This window comes from Mobula birostris, chromosome 5 (assembly GCF_030028105.1).
Source record: "Mobula birostris isolate sMobBir1 chromosome 5, sMobBir1.hap1, whole genome shotgun sequence".
Lineage (NCBI taxonomy): Eukaryota > Metazoa > Chordata > Chondrichthyes > Myliobatiformes > Myliobatidae > Mobula > Mobula birostris.
Window position 1 is genome coordinate 94,034,314 of NC_092374.1, and position 22,681 is coordinate 94,056,994.

At 42.9% G+C, this 22,681-nt stretch overlaps 1 protein-coding gene across 1 annotated transcript in view; it reads left to right on the forward strand.

Annotated features, from left to right (window-relative positions):
• Window positions 1-298: 298 nt before the first annotated feature.
• LOC140198382 (very-long-chain 3-oxoacyl-CoA reductase-B-like) overlaps window positions 299-22,681 on the forward strand; it is a 117,058-nt gene continuing 94,675 nt past the window's right edge. The window contains exons 1-8 of the mRNA XM_072259478.1: window positions 299-465; window positions 5,557-5,605; window positions 8,538-8,638; window positions 11,957-12,069; window positions 12,425-12,492; window positions 13,938-13,982; window positions 18,230-18,264; window positions 19,059-19,140. Coding sequence (XP_072115579.1) covers window positions 299-465; window positions 5,557-5,605; window positions 8,538-8,638; window positions 11,957-12,069; window positions 12,425-12,492; window positions 13,938-13,982; window positions 18,230-18,264; window positions 19,059-19,140 — 660 coding nt within the window. The remainder of the gene's footprint in view (window positions 466-5,556; window positions 5,606-8,537; window positions 8,639-11,956; window positions 12,070-12,424; window positions 12,493-13,937; window positions 13,983-18,229; window positions 18,265-19,058; window positions 19,141-22,681) is intronic.

A 22,681-nucleotide genomic window follows, 5' to 3' on the forward strand; every position in this document is an offset into this window, starting at 1 on the left:
CAAGGCTGAGGGCAAAGACCACAGAACAATGCCAGTTGTAGCCCTGGACCAGAGCCAATAAGAAGGTGTCCCAGGTTGGTCAGGTAATCTCAATGAGACGGAAAGTTCACAAATTAATTTATGTTAAAGCAAACAAATGATTACATGACCGAACTGCCAATCATATAGAAATGTCTAATCAGAACTGGTCAAAGCTTAAGCTCACTGTGCATCTGTACTCTGTTCACTTTGTAAGTAAACTACAGAGAGACACCAGAGAAGGCATAGACGTTAAACATTCCAGAGATTATTTTGGAAAATGTTTCTTTTTACAAACATTTTCGGGAATTCAGTCTTGGCGCTGATCGGGGCAATGACATGCCTCTATTATTTGGTGAAGTACACTTGGAAACTGCTGTTTGGCATCAGGATTTATATTCTCTCCAAATTTTGGAAGATAGACCTGACATATTTTGGAGAATGGGCTGGTAAGATTGTGCTTTGGTTTTGCTGAAGTTCTGTTGCCGTCTCTTGAGAATGCCATTTCTTTCCCGGGTCACAAAGTTGTAGATATAATCATTTGTAATTGTTTTGCGATGTTTGCCTGCATATCTAATTTACAGTTATTTGCCCAACGCAAATGTAACCCAGGTTAATTAAATACCCCAAAAATGTAATGTTAGAAAGGTCCACTTGTGGAGCGATGAAAACGAAGTTTACCGATTTTTTTTAGAAAAAGTGAAGTCGGGGGAAACGCGGAGCGTGAACGAAGTGTGGCTGGCGCAGGCGCGGGGAAGCGAGATAACCGCAGCAAACTATTAGAAAATAAAGACATAAACTGTTAGAAGTGGAATTAATAGTGAGTATCTCTACCCTTCTTACTTGAAAACATCAGGATGAAATCCCTGGAGGAGAGACGATAGCGATAAAAGATCTGTTGAAGCTGCGGCTATAACAAGCAGCAACTATAAGGAGACAATATCGGCAGAGACGAGTGTCCAAGATCTCTACCGTGTCACCGGGAATTAGTTCTGTTAAATCATACCAAGGGATCCAGTCAGTTTTTGTTGTGTAAATGTTGTGAATCGACTTTCCGTGGATGAACCACTATTTCATCCAACGAACTAAGACATAAGATGGCGAGCCACCCAACATCGAAGAACTAGCCGGGATCGATATGTGTCAGGACATAGAGTGATTTAATACGGTTGGATGTAAAAGTTCATCTTCATTCGAAGGATCTGAATTTGATTTTCTGAAATAACTGATTATTTTGGCAAAGACCTTGACAAGTTACTAAATGGATTTAATTTGTCTAAAAGTTGTAATGTTGGAGAATTGTGAAAGTTAAGCTGTATATATATATAATTTTTGAATTTGTTATTATACTGACTGAAACTGAAAACTGAAGCTGACTATAATACTTAAGAATAGGAATTCATCTGGTTTTCTAACTAACTAACTAAGGAAAGGTTGGTCTGTATATATAATTTTTGAATTTGTGATTATACTGACTGGAACTGAAAACTGAAGCTAACTATAATACTTAAGAATAGGAATTCATTTGGTTTTCTAACTGACTAAGGAAAGTTTAGTCTGTAAACATTTAAAGAGGGAATAACACTAGATCTAATTAGTTAGAGATATTGGAGTAATAAAGGTTATTCTAATGAATCTTACTGATTGTAGTTAAAGACGAATGTGGTAGATTTGAAACCTAAACTGAAGGTTAGAATTTTGAATTGTACTTACTCAAGTCAATAATTTGTATAGCTTTTCTTTTTGCAAACAAAATTTACCTCCAGGAGTGTGTGTTTTCTATTTACTGCCTCCTTATTGTACCCAGAGTTTCTGACGGCCGACTAGCACCTCGTGTAATTTGATTTTCTCATAAAGTGTATGGCGACCAGTTACACGAGATAAGACCAGCGCTACACAGCTGTTACTCACAGTTATCTAAAGCTTTTAATTGCATCACACTGATATGCTTGTACACCATCCTGTCTGATTTCCAGATAGTGGTCAGATGAGGGTTCATGCAAAGTGCAGGTTAGAAGAAATAGATACGGCCCTCCATTGATTGGGGTCGAGCATGGTTGTAGCGAGGTCCCCCTCTCCATGAATCTGATGAACTCAAAGGAATGGCAGAGGCCGATACAGTTTGGCACCAGCAATATGGCAGGAGTTGCCAGTCAGTGTTGAACTCAATGTAGGACTGCTTAGTGACTCCAACTCTGGATCTTTCCTCAGGGTTTACTCCCAAAGCCTTCCCCATGAGTGGGTATAGGCATAAGGCAGCCGAGATTTGAGACAAGAATTTTCCTTCTCCAAGACGAGCTGCCAACCATGGCTGACGAACCCCATCTGCCCGAAGCAACCGGGTTGAAGGTGCCAGTAACTTAGCTTTTCCCCTTCTCCTGTTAGTAGAAACAATCCTACTGGGCTTAGTAGCTAAGCTACCTGTGAAGGCCAGGAGCCGGACTTGGTTGTTAGAGGCTATTTGAGATGTACGCCATTGGGGGCACTTAATAAGTAGTGGGAGCTTGTCCCCATTAACACCTTCAGCTATAACAATCTTAAGGAACCAGAACTAAATGACCGACACATATTTCCTATATTAAATACACCATGTGTGATATTTGCTTGTGTAATATTTCTTCTTCAAAAATTGGTTGTGCAAAGAACATTCTGCTTCCAAAACATTGTGGGCGTACTATGTTGGCACCAAAATATGTGGTGACACTTGCGGGTGTGGTGGTTTGTTAATGCAAATGAGACATTTCACTGTATGTTTCAATAAATAAACCTGATGTTTGAATCTTAAAGTCAACTTTATTGGTAGTATGGCCAGATGGTCAAGACACTAGATAAAGGTTCCAGTCTGCACCGAGGTGTGCATTTAAATACTCCAGTGTGCGTCCCACCAGGGTAATGCTATTACAGTGCCAGCAACCCAGGTTCAATTCCGCCACCATCTGTAAGCATTTGTATTTACTTCCCATGACTGTGTGGGTACTCCAGTTTTCTCTCTCGCTCCAAAATAGGTTAACTGGTCACACGAATGTGATTGGGTGGCACGGGCCTGTTGGGTTGGAAGGGCCCGTCACCATGTTGTATCTCTCAAAATAAAACCAGACCTCCTTACACCAGTGCACTTTGCTTGTGGTTACATTTGTGTTTGATCCGGGGTATATGATATATAATAACAGTGACGAATCTGACTTGTTACATCAAAGCTTTGTTTACTCATTAGTAAGTGGTAGCAGTACACTGCAGTAAATAATAATAAAAAGCTGAATTACAGTAAGTATATGTATTTATTGAGATACAGCATGGAACAGGCCTTTCCAGCCCTTCGAGCCCCAATACCCAACAACCCCTCATTTGTCTCTGGGCTAATCACAGGACAATTAACTTACAGACTGGTAAGTCTGTGGACTGCAGGAGGAAACCAGAGCACCTGGAGGAAGCCCACATGTTCACAGAGAGAACGTACCGCAGAGGAACTGAACCTGAGTCACTGGCACTGTACAGCATTGTGCTACCTGTGGTGATATCACGTGTCACGTATAAGAACGTGATTGGACAGAGTAGGGAGCATGCGCAGAAATGACAATGATCTAGAAACTGTATGTTAAAGACATGCTTGCTGTTTGCTGTTGTAAATGAACGTTCTAGTTTTAATTCTTCCAGAATATGGTTTGTTCTTAGTACCCCACGGTGTGTGTAAAGAACACAACATGGTGGCAGAAGTCGGTCTGGAAGAATAATTCATTTTGTTAACATGGGAGAAGGGAAGATAATGGAGAAAAAGAGCACTAGTGGTGGTTATCATTGCGTTGGAGATGTTACTTCCCATCCGCATAGACTATGGACTTCTGGTGAGGAAGCCAAGGATCCATTTGCAGATGGAGGTACAGAGGCTCTGGTCATGGAGGTTTTTGATTAGAACTGCAGGAATGATTGTGTTAAACGCTGAGCTGAAGTCAGTAAACAGCACCCTGACGTGAACATTAGTAATTATCTAGGTGATCCAAGGGTGTGTGAAGAGCCAATGAGATCACAAGCTCTGTTGACCTATCGTGGCGACACGTAAATTTCAGTGGATCCAGGCAGGAACTGATTCCAGTCATAATCATCCTCTCAATCTTCATCACCGTAGATGTGAGTGTTACTGGATGATAGTCGTTCAGGCAGTTCACTGTTTTTCTTGGGCTCTGGTATGATTGTCGCCCTTTTGAAGCAGGTGGGAACTTCCAACTTTAGCAATAAGAGATTGAAAAAAATCTTTGAACATGTCCACCATTTGGTCGGCACAGGTTTTCAGAGCCTTAGCAGGTACTCCATTGGAGCCTGTCGCCTTGTGAGGGTTCACGCTCTTGAAATTGGCCTGACATTGGCCTCTGAGACAGAGATCACAGGGTCACTGGGTGCTGCAGAAATCCTCAGAGCTGCAGCTTTATTCTTCCTTTCAAGGCGGACATAGAAGGCATTGAGCTCATGTGATAGTGAAGCATCGCTGCTCTTCATGATATTGGGTTTTGCTTTGTAGGAAGGAATGGCCAGCAAACCCTGCCAGGATTTACGTGCATCTGATTCCACCTCCAACCTCAATCAGAATTGTTCTTTTAGGTCTTGAGATACCCCTCCATAAGTCGTACCTGGCCTTCTTCAAAAGTCTGGCATCATCAGACTGAATGCCACTGATCTATGTTTCAGCAGACCATGGATCTCTTGGTTCATTTATGGATTTTGATTTGGGTATGTGCAGTATATTCTTGTGGGCATAGTCATCCACACAAGTTTTAAAGAAGTCAGTGACAACTGTGGCATATTCATTCATGGCAAGATGAATCTCTGAATACTGCCTCAAAGCAGTCCTGTAACGGTTCCTCTACCTCCTTTGTCCATACCTCCTTGGTCCTCTCTACCAGTGCTGTAGTCTTCAGTCTCTGCCTACACTCAGGAAGTAGAAGTAAAGTAAGTATTCTTGATGGTAGTATGACTGTAGTCCAGTGTGTTGGCTCCTCTGGTCCTACAGGTGATATGTTGGTGATAGTTATTTCGGGATTTTTTCAAGCTGGCTTGGTTGAAATCTTTCAAAATGATAGGGAAGGCATCCACCGATTACTCACCCGTCCCTCTCAGCTCTTTATACTGCCCACATTCTCTCCGGACACTCAGTTCTGATGCACGGTGTCGAGAATGTTGACTATCCTTTTGCTTCTATAGAAGCTGCTTGATCTGCTAAGTTCATCCAGCGGCTGGTTTTGATTTTCATTAGTTTTTTATTGCTTTTCTAATCATTCATCTTTGTTGCTAGTCTTTGCTGGTTTTGTAATAAAGGATAGTAGCTGTCTGTGACTTAGAACTCAGTTATTTAGAAGTGCATCAAGCAGTGTTATTTCCCTAACTCAGTCTCTCACAGTTCTGATTTGCTTTTCAAGTAACCGCTACAAGCCTAATGATTATCTCCAATGTTCTATATTTATCTCTTGTTTTTATCAGAGTGCTTTGAGAAAGCATTTTTAAAAATGTGCTGTTTTCAGTAAAATACATCCTAAATCCATTTTTTCTTGTTGTTACAGGTGTGACCAACGGGATTGGGAAAGCCTATGCTCACGAGGTAATGTCAATCTCCGATTCTGTCTGTCTTCATAAACTGATTCTGCAAAGGAGGTAGCTTCAACTTTCTTGGGACCATGTTAGATCTCCGGCAGAAGAAGGAAACGAATCCCAATAGCACTGCTCTTATAATTGAACCACTACAGAAATGCATTTTTATCTATATTTACATATGTGCTTTTGTTCACTGCAGACTCGTGCTTTCCAGTAGTCTCCCTCTTCCTTCTGATTAAACTTTATCAAACTCCAAAGGCCATGGTTACCTCAGCAGGTAACTGTAGAGAACAGCCCAGTGTGTGATGGAAGCATCCCATCCATTTCAACTACTGCTCCTGTACTTTCAGACTTGTACCAGCTCACTCAGGCAACACCACTATTTTAAGATTCTCATCCTTATTTTCAGTCCTTCCAAGACCTCATCTATTCTATTTCTGTAACCTACACTGTTGCTTGTCTCCCTGAATTCCACCACCGCTCCAGTTTTCCCAAGCCTTCAGTCTGGAACCCAATTGTAAACATATCTACCTTTGTTCCTTTCAGCTTGTCCTTAAAACTTATTTGTTTTACCTAGATTTTGGTGACCCATCTTAAATTATTTTTCTTATATTTTCATTACCAATTTTCATTCCTCCTTCGTTGTCATACCATGGTCACAATGTACATCATCTACAAAGTCCACTGCGATAATTCATCAGTTCATTCACTATGTGCCGTGTCATTTGATGGTCTGTGGCCATGATTGTTCTTGGCAAATTTTTCTACAGACGTGGTTTCTCATTGCCTTTTTCTAATGATCGCAGCCATTATCAGTATTCCAGAGACTGTCTGCCTGGCGTCAGTGGTTGCATAACCAGGACTTGTGGTATGCACCAGCTGCTCATATGACCTTCCACCACCTGCTCCCTTGGCTTCACATGACCCTGATGGGAGGGGGTTAAGGAGGTACTACACTTTGACCTGCAGGCTAGTGGAGGAAGGAGCACCTTACACCTCTTTTGGTAGAGATTTATCCCCACACCATATTCACCAGTAACACCCTCTAAATCTGGGTCTTATCAGTTAGGTCACAGGATTAATACCTGCTGTTTCCCCTTCAAATCACATATCACTTTGACTTAGAAATCTGTTGTACCTTTAAATACTAGTTTCGTGGCTGGAAGAAGAAAGCCAAGTTCAGTTCTCTTTCTTTCCCATAAGTAGACAATGATGGTGGCCCAAGTAATGTCCTGAGATCAGTTCAGCAACAGGAGAGGGAGATGGTTGCTGCTGGTCCACCTCAGGGGAATATGATCAGAAACTGAAATATCTTTCTTGCCAATCAAGATTTGTTAACAACACAGCTGCAGGTATCTTGAAAGCAAAATCAATGGCTATGTGGGAGGGAAGGTCTCAGATGAGAGGTGACTTAATAGAGGTGTACAAGATGATAAGTGGTATATATTGAGTAGACAGCCAGAGACTTTTCCCCAGGGCAGAAATGGCTAATACAAGGGGGCAGAGTTTTAAGTGATTTTTGAGTAAAGCATATGGGGGATGTCAGCTTAAGTTCTCTACACAGATAGTGATGGAACACCCTGCCAGGTGGTAGAGACAGATACATAGAGGCATTTAAGAAACTCGTAGGTAGGTACATGGATGGCAGAAAATCAGAGGATTATATAGATGGAAGGGTTAGATTGATCTTGGAGTAGTTTTAAGGGGTCAGCACAACATTGTGAGCTGAAGGGCCTGTACTATGCTGTACTGTGAGCTGTGATGTTCTATGTTCCAGAACCATTCTCTCTTTGCTGTTTTTTCCCAGAGACATTGTCCCGTCTTTAATGGGGAAAGTTGCTGTAGTCTCTGCTTCCTCTGCTCTGCTCTTTGCTTTCTGAATAAATGTTTGCTGTACCACATACTGTTTACCGTGGCCTTTCTTTGATTCATCGGCAGATGCAGTGATGTTAATACTTCAATGTATTCTGTTGTCTTTTTACTTTACTCCAGTATCTTTGAGTTCGTTTCTCTGCTTAGAGTTTAAAGGGATGTGCATAGCATTAGCAATCATTTATGGTCCACCCCTAGGATTAGTGGGTCTGGAATCATGTATGTGTCGCAGGGTTTTGTCCCCTTTATGGGCATTAGATGGATTTTCATGATGTTGAGATTAGATAGTTTCATGGTTTTCCATTAAGGATGCTGAGGCTTTGGAGTATGATGAGCAGTTTTGGGCCCTTTCTCTAAGAAAGAATGTGCTAGCATTGGAGAGGGTCCAGAGGAGATTCACAAGAATGATCCTGGGAATGTAAGAGTTAAAACATGAGCATTTGCTGGAGTTTAGAAGAATGAAGAGGATTCTTTTTTTTTTAAAGCGGACTGAATATTGAAAGGCCCAGTGGACGTAGAGCAGATGTTTCCAATAACGGGAGAGTCTAGGACCAGAGGACACAAACTCAAAATAGAAAGATGTCCCATTAGAACAGTGATAAGGAGGAATTTATTTAGCCAGATGGTGGTGAATCTGTGGAATTCAGTGCCACTGATGACTCATTGGGTATATTTAAAGCAGAGGTTGATTGGTTCTTGATTAGTAAGGACGTCAAAGGTTACGTGGAGAAGGAAGGAGAATGAGGTTGAGTGGGATAATAAATCAGCCATGATGTTGGAGCAGACTCAAAGGGCCAAATGGCTTAATTCTGCTCTGATGTCTTGTGGTGTTATAGTGTTGGTGAGATCTTGTGTTAGATAGTTCAATTCCTGCTTGCCACCATTGTTGTGATTCTAATTCATGTCTCTTGGTCAATCAGCTAGATTCCTGGATTCTAATCGAACAATTTAAACACATTGCTCCTCGTACCTTTTGGCATGTTTTCAGAGCAGTGATTAATGGCTTGAGCATTTGGTCTTTACCACAATGTTGGACTAGTACAGTTCTTTCTTTTCTTGATTCCCAGCTGGCAAGAAGAGGCCTTAATATTGTGCTGATCAGCCGATCACTGGAGAAGCTGAAAACCACAGCAGAAGAGATAGGTAAGAAACAAAATGATTTCCAAAGAGGTAGGTCATTCAGCCCTTCATGCCTGCAATAGATATTTGCTATTAAAATTCGGCATGACATCTAAAACGTTGAAAAGCCTCTATAGATGTGAGTGGAGAGTATATTGACCGGCTGCATCACAGCCTCTGTGGAAACATCCATGCCGTTGAAGGGAGAATCCCATTAAAAATGTAGCGGATATGGCCCAGTCCTCCCCTCCCCCCAACCACTGAGCATAATATGGTCTTTAGAAATTATTCCTCCTGTTTCACAAGAGACAGTCGTACAATCAACAGTTACGTGTTGATGAGCACAGGACACTTTACTGATACAGGGAAAACAAAAATTTTCTGTTCTTTTCTGGACCTTGTGCACTGTTCAAAATTGTACCTGGGTTTTCTGTGATTGGTGCCAGAATGTGTTTTTATGAATGACAGGTTTGGACAGAGTGTTTGGGAGGGGTGTAAGAAGTTGGGATAATGCTTGTCCGCCGTGTCCGATGATAACAGGAAATCTGCGCGGGAGAGTTTTTAAAGTAGAAAAGCTGTTGCACTGGGTTCCGCTCTCTGGACCTCAGAAGGCTGGGTCCAGTGGTTCGAACAAGTGTCACAAGCTGGGGTCTACCGTACCTGCTGTAGATGACCATGAAGTTTTCTGTGCCTTGTCATGCCCTATGCTCTCCATGGTATGTTGAAGAACTGCCTTCCTGGCTGCTGGAACTCAATGTAGATCTCATCTGCTCAGTCTGCAGGAGATGAGTTCACATGCTACGACAGGCATGTCCCTACCTCACTGAGGTATGAGGCCTGTGGGCTGCCCTCACCTGGTTTAGCTTTCCTGTTGAAGTGGTGTATCAGGGTGTGACCGCTGTCGTACGCAGACAGTTTCTTGGAGCCACAGGTTAGAGCTGAGAGTCCAGTGGGGACCAAATGCGAGTGAGCTGTCCCAGAATGGGCACGACAGGCTCCTTATACCCCTCCCTGGATGCCCGATATACCCCAAATAGGCCTCATAAATTGGGCTGAACGACATAGACGCATAAACCTTTGTTGGGAGATTGTGACTAATTATGAGCGCAGTGCTTTAGGACATTTACTGAGGATTAGAGGATTTCTACAAACATATGAATGGGGGTGGGAGTGAGGAGGCAACTAGGTCAGTTAAGCCTACTGCAACATTAATATCATGATTGAACTGATTATATCCTCAACTCAAAGTCAAAGCAAAATCTATTATCAATGTAGGTATATGTTAACATACACTACCTTGAGATTCATTTCCTTGCAGGCTTTCAGAGAAAAAATCAAGAAATACAATTGTATTTACAGAAAATATACATGAACAAAGACTGAGAAACCACGACTGTACAGAAGAAATCAAATTCCTCGAATAAAAATATACTGAGAAATTGAGTTTGTTCAAACAACGTATTCCCCTCTCCATTAATAATATTTTAATCTCTTTTTATCTAGCATGTATCTATCTCTACCTTAAAAATATTAAAGACCAAAAGACCATACGACAAAGGAGCAGAATTAGGCCATTCGGCCCATCGAGTCTGCTCCGCCATTTTATCATGAGCTGATCCATTTTATCCTATTTAGTCCCACTGCCCCGCCTTCTCACCATAACCTTTGATGCCCTGGCTACTCAGATACCTATCAATCTCTGCCTTAAATACGCCCAATGACTTGGCCTCCACTGCTGCCCGTAGCAACAAATTCCATAGATTCACCACCCTCTGACTAAAAAAATTTCTTCGCATTTCTGTTCTGAAAGGGCGCCCTTCAATCCTGAAGTCATGCCCTCTCGTACCAGACTCCCCCATCATGGGAAACAACTTTGCCACATCCACTCTGTCCATGCCTTTTAACATTCGAAATATTTCTATAAGGTCTCCCCTCATTCTTCTAAACTCCAAGGAATACAGTCCAAGAGCGGACAAACGTTCCTCATATGTTAACCCTCTCATTCCCGGAATCATTCTCGTGAATCTTCTCTGTACCCTCTCCAACGTCAGCACATCCTTTCTTAAATAAGGAGACCAAAACTGCCCACAGTACTCCAAGTGAGGTCTCACCAGCGCCTTATAGAGCCTCAACATCACATCCCTGCTCCTATACTCTATTCCTCTAGAAATGAATGCCAACCTCCTGTTTCCAACAATTGATTGAATTCCAAAGGCTCATGATCCTCTTTGAGAGAGAAAAAAATTCCTCTCTCATCTTGTGACCACCCCCACCTTTTTTGGAAATGACAATGGTTCCAGGTTCTCCTACAGGAGGAATCCTCTGCTCTTCGACTCTGCCAAGATCCCCCAGAATATTATAAAGTCCCTGCTCACCCTTCTAATCTCCAGTGGATAATCCTGCTTTAGAAGACAATGTATCCACTCCAGGTATTTAGTTTAGTAAATAATAACTTCCAGGAATGTTCTTTGAATGTCCTGGATAGAGTAGATGTGGAGAGAGAATGTTTCCAGTTGTGGAAAAGTCTCAGGTCTGAAGGCACAACTTCAGAATAAAAGGATGTCTCTTTAGAACAGAGATGAAGAGGAATTTCTTTAGCCCAGGGGTTCCCAACCTGCCATGGACCCCTACCTTAACTAATGGACCCCAGGTTAGGAACCCTTGCTTTAGCCAGAGGGTGGTACATCTATGGAATTCAACGTCACAGATGGCTGTGGAAGCTAAGCCATTTGGTACAGTATATCTAAACTGGGGGTCAATAGGCTCTTGATTAGTAAGACTATGGTAGAAGACAGAAGAATGGGGTTGAGAGGGATAATAAATCAGGTATGATTGAATGATCAAATTCAGTTCCTATGTCTTATGATTCTAAAGTGGACTTTGCTACAAGGTGAGATAGGCCAGGGAAGTTCACCATGGAATAGGGGAAAATCAGGGAAGATTTAATGAATTGTAAAGGGTTCTGAACAGACAATGTCAGTCAATATTCATATAACGATTGGCTATTACAAAGGAACTAGGTAAGTAGAGGAGCAGAATATATTTTACATAGTGAGTTATAATCTATCCCAGGGTTTTTTATGCCACTGAGCAATGCCATTAAGCAAGGTGTCTATGAACCCAAGTTCGGGAACCCATGGAGTAGATTCTACCCCAAGAGAGGCAATAAACTAGAAATGAGTTGGATAAGTGATTGAAGAGATATCTTTCCAGGGGAAGCTGAGAAGAGTGAGACTAAATGGGTGGAACTACACTTTCAAAGATGCTGTGCAGACACAATGGCCTTCTACGTTGTATGATTGTACAAGAAGATGGAAGTGCATGGGGTGGAACTCTGTGGATTGATGCTTTTTTTGTGGGTAATTATGGAACAAAAACACGGCAAAAAGACCAAGATTATTCAGGCTGACTTCACCGCTGGAACTGACATCTACGTGCCTATTCAGGATGTACTGAATGACATGAACATTGGAATCCTTGGTAATTCTCTGGACTTTAAGCCCGCTTTTTCATTTCTACAGATGGCAGATAAAATGCATCCTCACAGCTATAAAACGAGGAACAGCTCTTTTCCTGAGTTGTCAGTATTGTGTGATAAGGCAAGATAAAGAAATGTGAAAAAAAATCATAGGAAATATTTAAAAAATTAAAATATTGGTTTATCTGTTTTTAATTTATCTGTTTATTGTTTATGTGCTATTTATGTATCTGATTTATTTATTTAAATTCATCATGATATTTGTTTAATATTTTGCACTGTACTACTTCTAGAAAGCAATAAGCGTTACAGTTGTCAGTGAAAAAGAAGTTCTAATTCTAATCTTCCTTGTTTCAGTGAACAACGTTGGGAAAACATATGATATACTTTCATGTTATTTTCTGGATGTGCCAGATGTCAAAAAGGTATAGCACATTCAAGATTGTTTAATGTCATTCCCAGCACACAATTATAAGGGAGAACAAAGTAATTGTTACTGCAGATCTAATACAGGGCAATAAAAAACCACAATAAGATAAAGAACACAATAAATATAGATACATAAGATAGCTTATACTGTACGCATAGGGAATGGATGGCTAGGTAGCATAGCGGTAGCACAATGCTTTACATTACCAGTGACCCAGGTTGAATTCCCACTGCTGCCTGCAAGCAGTTTGTACGTTTTCTCATGGTCGTGCGGGTTTGCTCCCACGGTCCAAAGATGTAGTGGTTGGGAGGTTAATTGGCATATGAATGTGAGGAAGATGGAAGGACATGGACATTGTGTAGTTAGGAGGGATTAGTGTTATTATAATTTGGTTTTTAGCTGGTCTGGCACAACATTGTGGGCCAAATGCCGGTTCGTGTGCTGTACTGTTCTACGAACTATGTGTTCCAATGCAATCTGTGCCATGATTAGGCGAGGGTTAAATCGAGGGTTGTTGAGTGGCTCAGTTTGAAGGTCTGGAAGGGCCTATTTTGCACTGTTATCTCAATAAAGAAATAAATTCCACATGTCTGTGGAATATGGGAAGAAACTGGAGCTCCTGGAGGAAACTACACAGTCAAATGGAAAGCTTGTATTAAAGGCATGGCTTACAGAAGAGAAAAGTGGGTCACATTGTTGAAGGATAGTAAAGCCTATTAAACAGCTGTTCCTGCCATGCATGAGACTTTCAAGTTCAATCCCCTGCAACACACACTAAATGCTGGAGGAACTCAGAAGGTCAGGTAGCATCTATGGAGGACAATAAACAGTCGACATTTCAGGTTGAGACCCTTCATCAGGACTGGAAAGGATGGGGCAGAAGCCAGAGTAAGAAGATTGGTGGGGGGGGGGGTGGGGGGAGGACCTCATTGTGGCAGTAGTGGAGGACCATGAACAGACATCAGAATGGGAACGGGGTGGAATTGAAATGCCATTCTCAAATGGGTGGCCACTGGTAAATCCCCTGTCTGCATTCACTTGGCTGGGCTAGTCTTTGGATATTGACCAGGTTTCCCACCCCAGATCAGTGTCTTATGAAGTACTGGTGGACGTAATACATGTGAAGATCATGAACTGAACTGCCGATGCTCACACCGTAGTCTGAAGAGAAATCTGAAGAACAAATACTCTGGGAGGAGTTCCCTGTTTTAACAACAACCCAATAGGAGTCTGAGACTTTAAGGTGGAGTGGAGAGAGGAAAAATTCAAAAATGAAACTTGATTAAAACTCTATTGAGGCACATGCTTGAAAGAAAAATGGAGATCCATGTGGGTGGGAAGGGTTAGATTGATCTTGGTGTCGGCACAACATCATGGACTGAAGGGCCTGTACTGTGCTGTAATGTTCTATTTTCTAAATTAAATTTTTTAATATTTCAGGCAGTTACTGATATCATCTTCTGCAATGCCCTTTCTGTGCCAATGGTGAGTATCCCCATACTGAAGAACACAGTATTGATTAAAGAGGGTATTACCAAGTTCTTAGACCATAAGTCATAGGAGCAGGTATAGTCCACCTGGTCAATCGGATCTGCTATGTCATTCCATCATGGCTGATTTATTATTCCTCTCAACCCCATTCTCCTGCCTTCTCTCTGTAACCGCCAGCACCCTTACCCTCCACTTTAGAAATACCTGATATATAGCTAAATGTGGCAATGAATTCCACAGATTCACCACCCTCTGGCTCAAGAAATTGCTCCTCGCCTCTGTTCTAAAGAGATGTCCTTCTATTCTGAGGCAGTGCCCAATGGTGCTAAACTCTGTCACTGTAGGAAACATTTTCTACACATCCATTCTACAGTGCCTGTGAAAAGTATTCACCACTTCCCCCCGGTAAGTTTTCATGTTTTATTGTTTTACAGCATTGAATCTCAGTCGATTTATTTTGACTTTTTTTGGCACTGATCAAGAGAAAAGGACTCCGTTGTGTCAAAGTGAAAACAGATCTCTACGAAGTGATCTAAATTAATTCCAAACATAAAATACAAAATGATTGACTGCAGAAATATTCACCCCCTTTAATACAACATACCAAATCATCACTGGTGCAGCCAATTGGTTTTAGAAATTACATAATTATTTAAATGGAGATCTGATTTTGGAGACCTATGTGTAGTCAAGCTGTTTAAATTGATCGAAGTAAAATACACCTGTATCTGGAAGGTCCAACTACTGATGAGTCAGTATACAGCAAAAGCTACACCATGAAGACAAAAGAACACTCCAAGCAGTTCTGTAAAAATGTTATTGGAAAGCACAAGTCAGGAATTGGATACAAGAAAGTTTCCAAGTCACTGAATATCACAGTTAAGTCAATCATCAAGAAATGGAAAGAATATAGCATAGCTGTAAACATGCCTCGAGCAGGCTGTCCTCAAAAACTGAGCGACTGTGCAAGAAGGGGACCAGTGAGGGAGGCCACCAAGAAACCTCTGAGAACTCTGGAGGAGTTACAAGCTTCAGTGGCGGAGATGGGAGAGGCTGTGCATACAACAACTGTTGCCCGGGTGCTTCACCCGTCGCAACTTTATGGGAGAGTGGCAAAGAGAAAGCCACTGTTGGAAAAAAAACTCACAAAACATCTCAGCTCAAGTTTGTCAGAAGTCAGCTGAAAGGAGATGCTATAGTCTGATGAAACCAAAATTGAGCTTTTTGCCCATCAGACTAAATGCTATGTTTGCTGTAAACTAAACACTGGACATTATCAAAAACACAGCATCCCTACCATGAAACATGCTGGTGGTTGCATCATGCTGTGGGGATGCTTCACTGCAGCAGGCCCTGTAAGGCTTATAAAGATAGAGGGTAAATTGAATGCAGCAAAATACAGGGACATCCTGATGCAAAAGAACTGTGACTTGGAGAAGATTTGTTTTCCAGCAAGACAATGACCCCAAGCATAAAGCCAAAGCTACACAGGAATGGCTTAAAAACAACAAAGTTAATGCCTTGGAGTGGCCAAGTCAGAGTCCAGACCTCAATCCAATTGAGAATTTGTGGCTGGACTTGCTGGACTTGAAAGGAGCTGTTTACTCATGATCCTCATGCAATCTGACAGAGTTTGAGCAGTTTTGTAAAGAAGAATGGGGAAAATTTCAGTGTCCAGATGTGCAAAGCTGATAGACACCTATCCACACAGAATCAAAGCTGTAATTGCTGCCAAAGGTGCATCTACCAAATACTGACTTGAAGAGGGTGAGTCATTCTGTGATCAATTAATTAATTGGTATTTAATAATTGTAATAAATTTAGAGCTCAGCGATTCAATGTTGTAAAACAATGAAACATGAAGACTTCCAAGGGAGGTGAATATTTTTATAGGCACTGTATATATACTGTTCAATATTCAAAAATTTTCAGTGAGAATTCCACGCATTCTTCTAAACTCTAGTGAGTACAGGCCCAAAGACACCTCATACATTAACCCTTTCATTCCTGGGATAATTCTCGTGAACCACCTCTGAACCCTGTCCAATGTCAGCACATCTTTTTCTTTGATATGGAGCCAAAGCTGCGCACGTTAGTCAGTGGTCTGGCCAATGCTTTATAAAGCATCAGCATCACATTTCTAGAAATGACAACTAACGCTGAATTTACATTAGTTTATATGAATTCACCTTGCTGTGTTGCCAGATGAGATGGGAAAGCCTTTCAACTGTTTCAGAGCGGAAAGTTTATCAAATGAATCTGTGAAGCAGGTGATATGAGTTATGTTTCTGTGTGGCAAGAATGACAATGAAGTAGATGATTAAACATTTTACTGCGTCATGTTAGCATTTTTATACACTGGGCAACCTGCAGTGTGGGAGCTATGAAACAGGCAATGAGACATTTCAACGCTCTGCACAGCCTGAGTAATCGTACACAGTGGGCAGCCTGAGTAATTGTACACTCTGGGCAGCCTGAGTAATCGTACACAGTGGGCAGCCTGAGTAATCGTACACTCTGGGCAGCCTGAGTAATCGTACACACTGGGCAGCCTGAGTAATCGTACACTCTGGGCAGCCTGAGTAATTGTACACTCTGGGCAGCCTGAGTAATTGTACACAGTGGCCAGCCTGAGTAATCGTACACACTGGGCAGCCTGAGTAATCGTACACTCTGGGCAGCCTGAGTAATTGTACACTCTGGGCAGCCTGTGTAATTGTACACAGTGGCCAGCCTGAGTAATCGTACACCCTGGGCAACCTGAGTAATCGTACACTCTGGGCAGCCTGACTAATCGTACACTCTGGGCAGCCTGAGTAATCGTACACCCTGGGCAACCTGAGTAATCGTACACTCTGGGCAGCCTGACTAATCGTACACTCTGGGCAGCCTGACCAATCGTACACTCTGGCCAGCCTGAGTAATTGCACACAGTGGGCAGCCTGAGTAATCGTACACACTGGGCAGCCTGAGCAATCGTACACTCTGGGCAGCCTGAGTAATTGTACACTCTGGGCAACCTGAGTAATCGTACACTCTGGGCAGCCTGAGTAATCGTACACTCTGGGCAGCCTGACTAATCGTACACTCTGGGCAGCCTGAGTAATCGTACACTCTGGGCAGCCTGAGTAATTGTACACAGTGGACAGCCTGAGTAATCGTACACTCTGGGCAACCTGAGTAATCGTACACACTGGGCAACCTGAGTAATCGTACACTCTGGGCAGCCTGACCAATCGTACACTCTGGGCAGCCTGAGTAATTGTACACAGTGGACAGCCTGAGTAATCGTACACTCTGGGCAACCTGAGTAATCGTACACACTGGGCAACCTGAGTAATCGTACACTCTGGGCAGCCTGACCAATCGTACACTCTGGGCAGCCTGAGTAATTGTACACAGTGGGCAGCCTGAGTAATTGTACACTCTGGGCAGCCTGAGTAATCGTACACTCTGGGCAACCTGAGTAATCGTACACACTGGGCAACCTGAGTAATCGTACACTCTGGGCAGCCTGAGTAATTGTACACAGTGGGCAGCCTGAGTAATTGTACACAGTGGACAGCCTGAGTAATCGTACACTCTGGGCAGCCTGAGTAATTGCACACAGTGGGCAGCCTGAGTAATTGTACACTCTGGGCATCCTGAGTAATCGTACACTCTGGGCAGCCTGAGTAATCGTACACTCTGGGCAGCCTGAGTAATTGTACACAGTGGGCAGCCTGAGTAATCGTACACTCTGGGCAACCTGAGTAATCGTACACTCTGGGCAGCCTGAGTAATCGTACACTCTGGGCAGCCTGAGTAATCGTACACAGTGGGCAGCCTGAGCAATCGTACACTCTGGGCAGCCTGAGTTATTGTACACTCTGGGCAGCCTGAGTAATCGTACACTCTGTGCAGCCTGAGTAATTGCACACAGTGGACAGCCTGAGTAATCGTACACTCTGGGCAGCCTGAGTAATTGCACACACTGGGCAGCCTGAGTAATTGTACACTCTGGGAAACCTGCAGTTTGGGAGCTATGAACCAGACCTGTTGAGAAGTAAAAACGTTTGCACTCAAAAGCCTGTGTCAAAAGAGAGAACTCTCCAAACTTAGGAGGCCCAATGGATTAACCGCATGTTCACACAGCCACATGCGCTCCCATCACATTTTTCAATCGACCCCATACGGTTCAGAAATATTTTCCCTTCAGTAAATGTATTGTGCCTAACACGTCCCTCTTTCCTCTTTGATAGATGACTGCTGTTGTCCTGCCGCAAATGGTTGAAAGGTACAGTAGCAGCTTGTACTTTGGGAGGTTAGTGTTAATTATAATCAAGTGTAACTTTGGAGAGAGTAGGAGAGGCAGAGGTTGAGCGGACAGCTGAAATGGTAAAAGAGATTTTATTTGACATCTGATTATTAAAAGCTAGCATAGTGCTTAGCGACACACATCAAAGTTGCTGGTGAACGCAGCAGGCCGGACAGCATCTCTAGGAAGAGGTACAGTCGACGTTTCGGGCCGAGACCCTAGAGATGCTGCCTGGCCTGCTGCATTCACCAGCAACTTTGATGTGTGTTGCTTGAATTTCCAGCATCTGCAGAATTCCTCGTGTTTACATCGTGCTTAGCAAAATTGCTTTACAGCGCCGGATGTATGATCAGGGTTCGGGTCCTGCCACTGTCTGGAAGGAGTTTGTATACTCTCCACACAATTATGTGGGTTTCCTCCAAGTGCTCTGGTTTCCTACCACATTCCAAACATGTAGGGATTAGGATGAATAAGTCGTGGGCATGTTACATTGGCGCTGGAAGTGCGGCGATACTTGCGGTTGGCTACAGTACATCCTCGATTTGATGAAAGATGAATCATTTTACTTATGGTTTGTGCAGTTACAGCAGAACAGCACAGAGCAAAAATATCACCATTACATGTTAAACTCACACCTCTGCCCTATCTCATATTTTACCTTGAGTTGTTTTTCCCAAATCTTTACGTTCTTGATGATCTCTGCCTTGGAAGTAAAATGATTTCAATCGTTCTCCCTGTTCTAATGTTTGGTGTTTTGTTTTGAAACTTGCCAGGAAGAAAGGGGTCATTATCAACATTTCTTCAGAAGCTGGAGCTTTTCCATATCCAATGCTTACCATGTATTCAGCGACTAAGGTAAGCATTTATCAGGCTAGCTGACTGGATAAGTAGTGCTCTCACCTCTGAAGCTTTGGCACAACATTACAGTACAGGAAACACACATCAAAGTTGCTGGTGAACGCAGCAGGCCAGGCAGCATCTCTAGGAAGAGATACAGTCAACATTTCAGGCAGAGACCCTTTGTCAGGACTAACTGAAGGAAGAGCTAGTAAGAGTTTTGAAAGTGGGAGAGGGAGGGGGAGATCCAAAATGATAGGAGGAGACAGGAGGGGGAGGGATGGAGCCAAGAGCCGGACAGGTGATTTGAGAAAGGGATATGAGAGGATCATGGGACAGGAGATCACAAAGAAATCCTAACAGATTTGTCAGGCAAGATCTTTCCTTCAGGAAACCAAGCTGTCTTTGGCCTATTTTATCATGTACCTCCAAGTACCCCGAAACCTCATCCTTATCAAACATCTTTCCAAATACTAAGGTCAGGCTAACTGGCTTATGATTTCCTTTCTTTTGCCTCCCTCCCATCTTGGAGTGCCATTTGCAATTTTCAAGTCATTTAGAACTCTGCTAAATCTATTGATTCTTGAAAGATAATTATAAATGGCTCCACAATCTTTTCAGCTACCTTTTTGAGAACCCCGTGTATAGTCCACCTGGTCCAGGTGACTTATTGACCTTCGAGCCTTTCAGTTTCCCTAGCACCTTGTCCATGATAATAAGAGCTGCATACTCTTTTGTCCCTGAAACTCCCGAACTTCAAGCACACTACTGGTGTCCTCCACAGAGAAGACTGATGCAAAATGCTTATTCAGTTGATCCGCCATTTCCTTGTCCCCCATTACTACCTCTCCAGTGTCATTTTGCAGAAGTCTTGCCTCCCTTTTGTTCTTTATATAGCTGAAAAAACTTTTGGTATCCTCTTCGGTATTATTGGCTACTACTACTACTACTACTACTACTACTACGTCGACTCAGGCCTAGGGGGCCGGCATCGGGCACAATGATGGACTCTCTACTTCTCCCTTTCTCTCATCAGTGTGTTCAGTTCATCTACATTAGCCGCGCCGCTGTCTTCTAGGAGCGTGTTGACCATAGTCTTGGAAGGGCGCCCAGGGTTCATCCTCCCGTGCTTGGGCTCCCATATGATGACTGGGCTGCCATTTAGCTCGGGGTGACGTAGACAGTGCCCCGCTAGTTGCAATCTTCTCGCCTTGATTTTAGTGGAGAGCATCGGTAGGTTGTTATAGAGCTCAACGTTCGTCATGTGCTGTTGCTAACTGACCTCAAGAGCCATCCAGAGCGTTCGTGTATAGCAACCATCTAAAGACTTTCGTTACGTCTTGGTGATTGTCCACGTCTCGCATCTGTACGTGAGAATGGACTCTATGACTGCTATGAAAATCCTCTTTTTAAGCCCACTGGTCAGGTTCGACTTCCAGATTTCCTTCGTGTTGTTCATAGACCTCCACGCCAGCACCTTCCGTATCTTTATGTCCTTCTCCGAACTCATCATTCTTGACCCGAGGTACTTGTAGTCAAAGACTTTCTTAATGGTATCATTCTCTGCAGTCTTGAGAGTACCTTCGTCGCAGTTAAACGCCATGTAGTCTGTCTTTTTAGCGTTTAGGTGAAGTCCAACTTGATTGCACTCAATTTCCACTTTTGTCAGTAGCTGCTGTGCTTCCTCCATCTGGTCAGAGAGCAGGACTATGTCATCTGCAAAATCGAGATCTGTGAGTGTAACTGGTCTGACCCTTTTGGTTCGCCATGGTTTTATGTAAAACCAAGCTTGTCATGATCTTTGGTAGCTTGACGCAGAGCGTAATCAAGGACGATTATAAAGAGTGTCTCCTTGCAGCACACCAGCTAGGACCTCGAACACTGCTGTTTCTCCGTCTGGTGATACAACTTTCGCCATGGTTTAGGTATAGCTGGACTCTATTGCTGTCAGTAGATGGTCTGGCACTCCGTAAGCTTTCAGGATCTTCAGCATTTTACCTCGGTGAATGGAGTCAAAAGCTTTGCGGAAATCGATGTAAGTAAGCACAGCCAGTACCTTGTTCTTCTTGACTTCCTCGATGATCCTATGGAGAGCAAGTATTTGCATTACTGTTGTGTGCTTCTGCCGAAAACCATTCTGATTGAATCTTAGCTTAGGGTCAATGGCGGTGCGAATCCTGTTTAAGATCACCCGATTGTATAGCTTTGCTAAGATGCAAGTCAAGCTAATACCGCGGTAGTTATTTGTCTTTGTGAGGGATCCAGACTTGGGGACTGGGATATTGGCTACTTTACCTTTATATTTTATCTTTCTCCCCTTATGGTTTTTTAGTTGCCTTCCATTGGTTTTAAAAGTTCCCTAATCTTCTAACTTCCCACTAATTTTTGCTCTAATATATGCCCTCTCTTTGCTTTTATGTTGGCTTTGACTTCCCTTGTGAGACACAATTGTGTCATCCTGCCTTTAGAATACTCATCTTCTTTGGGATGTATCTCTCTTGCACCTTGTGAATTTCTGCATGAAACTGCAGCCATTGCTGCTCTGCCATTATTCTTGCTATTCTATCATATTATGATCACTGTCTCCTCAGGGTTCCTTTACCTTAAGCTCCCTAATCAAATCCGAGTCATGACACAACACTCAATCGAGAATAACTGATCCTCCAGTGGAGGATCTTTAAAAAGTCATCTTTTTACCGGAATCTGGAGCAAACAACAACTGGAGATACAAGCAGAACCTGTGATGAGAAAGGAACTATCAATGTTTCTATAAAACCATAGGACCATAAGATATAGGAGTAGAATTAAGCCATTTGGCCCATTGAGTCTACTCCGTCATTATATCACAGTTGATCCAATTTTCCTCTCAGCTCAATATCCTGTCTTTTCCCTGTATCCCTTCATGCCCTGACCATTCAAGAATCTGTCAACCTCTGCCTTAAATATGCAGAAGGAAGTTGCCTCCACAGCTGCCTGTGGCAGTGCATTCCACAGATTCACCACTCTCTGGCTGAAGAGTCTTTTGTGTCAAGACTTTGCATGAAGAGAACGAAGAGGTAGTATAGTCTGTATAAAGAGAAGGGGAGATGGAGACAGGGTCCAGTAGGTGATAGGTGGACCAAGGAAGGGTGAAGGATGGTGGGCAGTTAGAGGCAAGAAGGGAGGTAGAGGGGTAGAGTTGGGTGATAAGAGGCAGATGTAAGCAGATAAGGAATGAAGTCAGAGGAGGCAGGTGGGAAAGGGAGGGTGTTAAGGTAGAGACAGTTGTAGGAGGCTATGGAGAGCATGGAATGAAAGTGGGAGTATAGAGTTGATTGAAAAGAATAAGAGAGGGAAAAATAGGAGATAAGGATTACCTGAAATTGGAAAATATGAAATTCTGGAGCAAGGGTTTCCAATCTTTATTATGCAATGGACCATTAAGCAAGGGGTCCGTGGACCCCAGTTTGGGAACCCCTGTTCTACAGGCTTGGTATTTTGTGATGCGTGACTAACCCCTTGTCGCCTAAAGTTTCTGCATGATATTTATGGCACAAGTCAAGACAAGACGGAATGATCT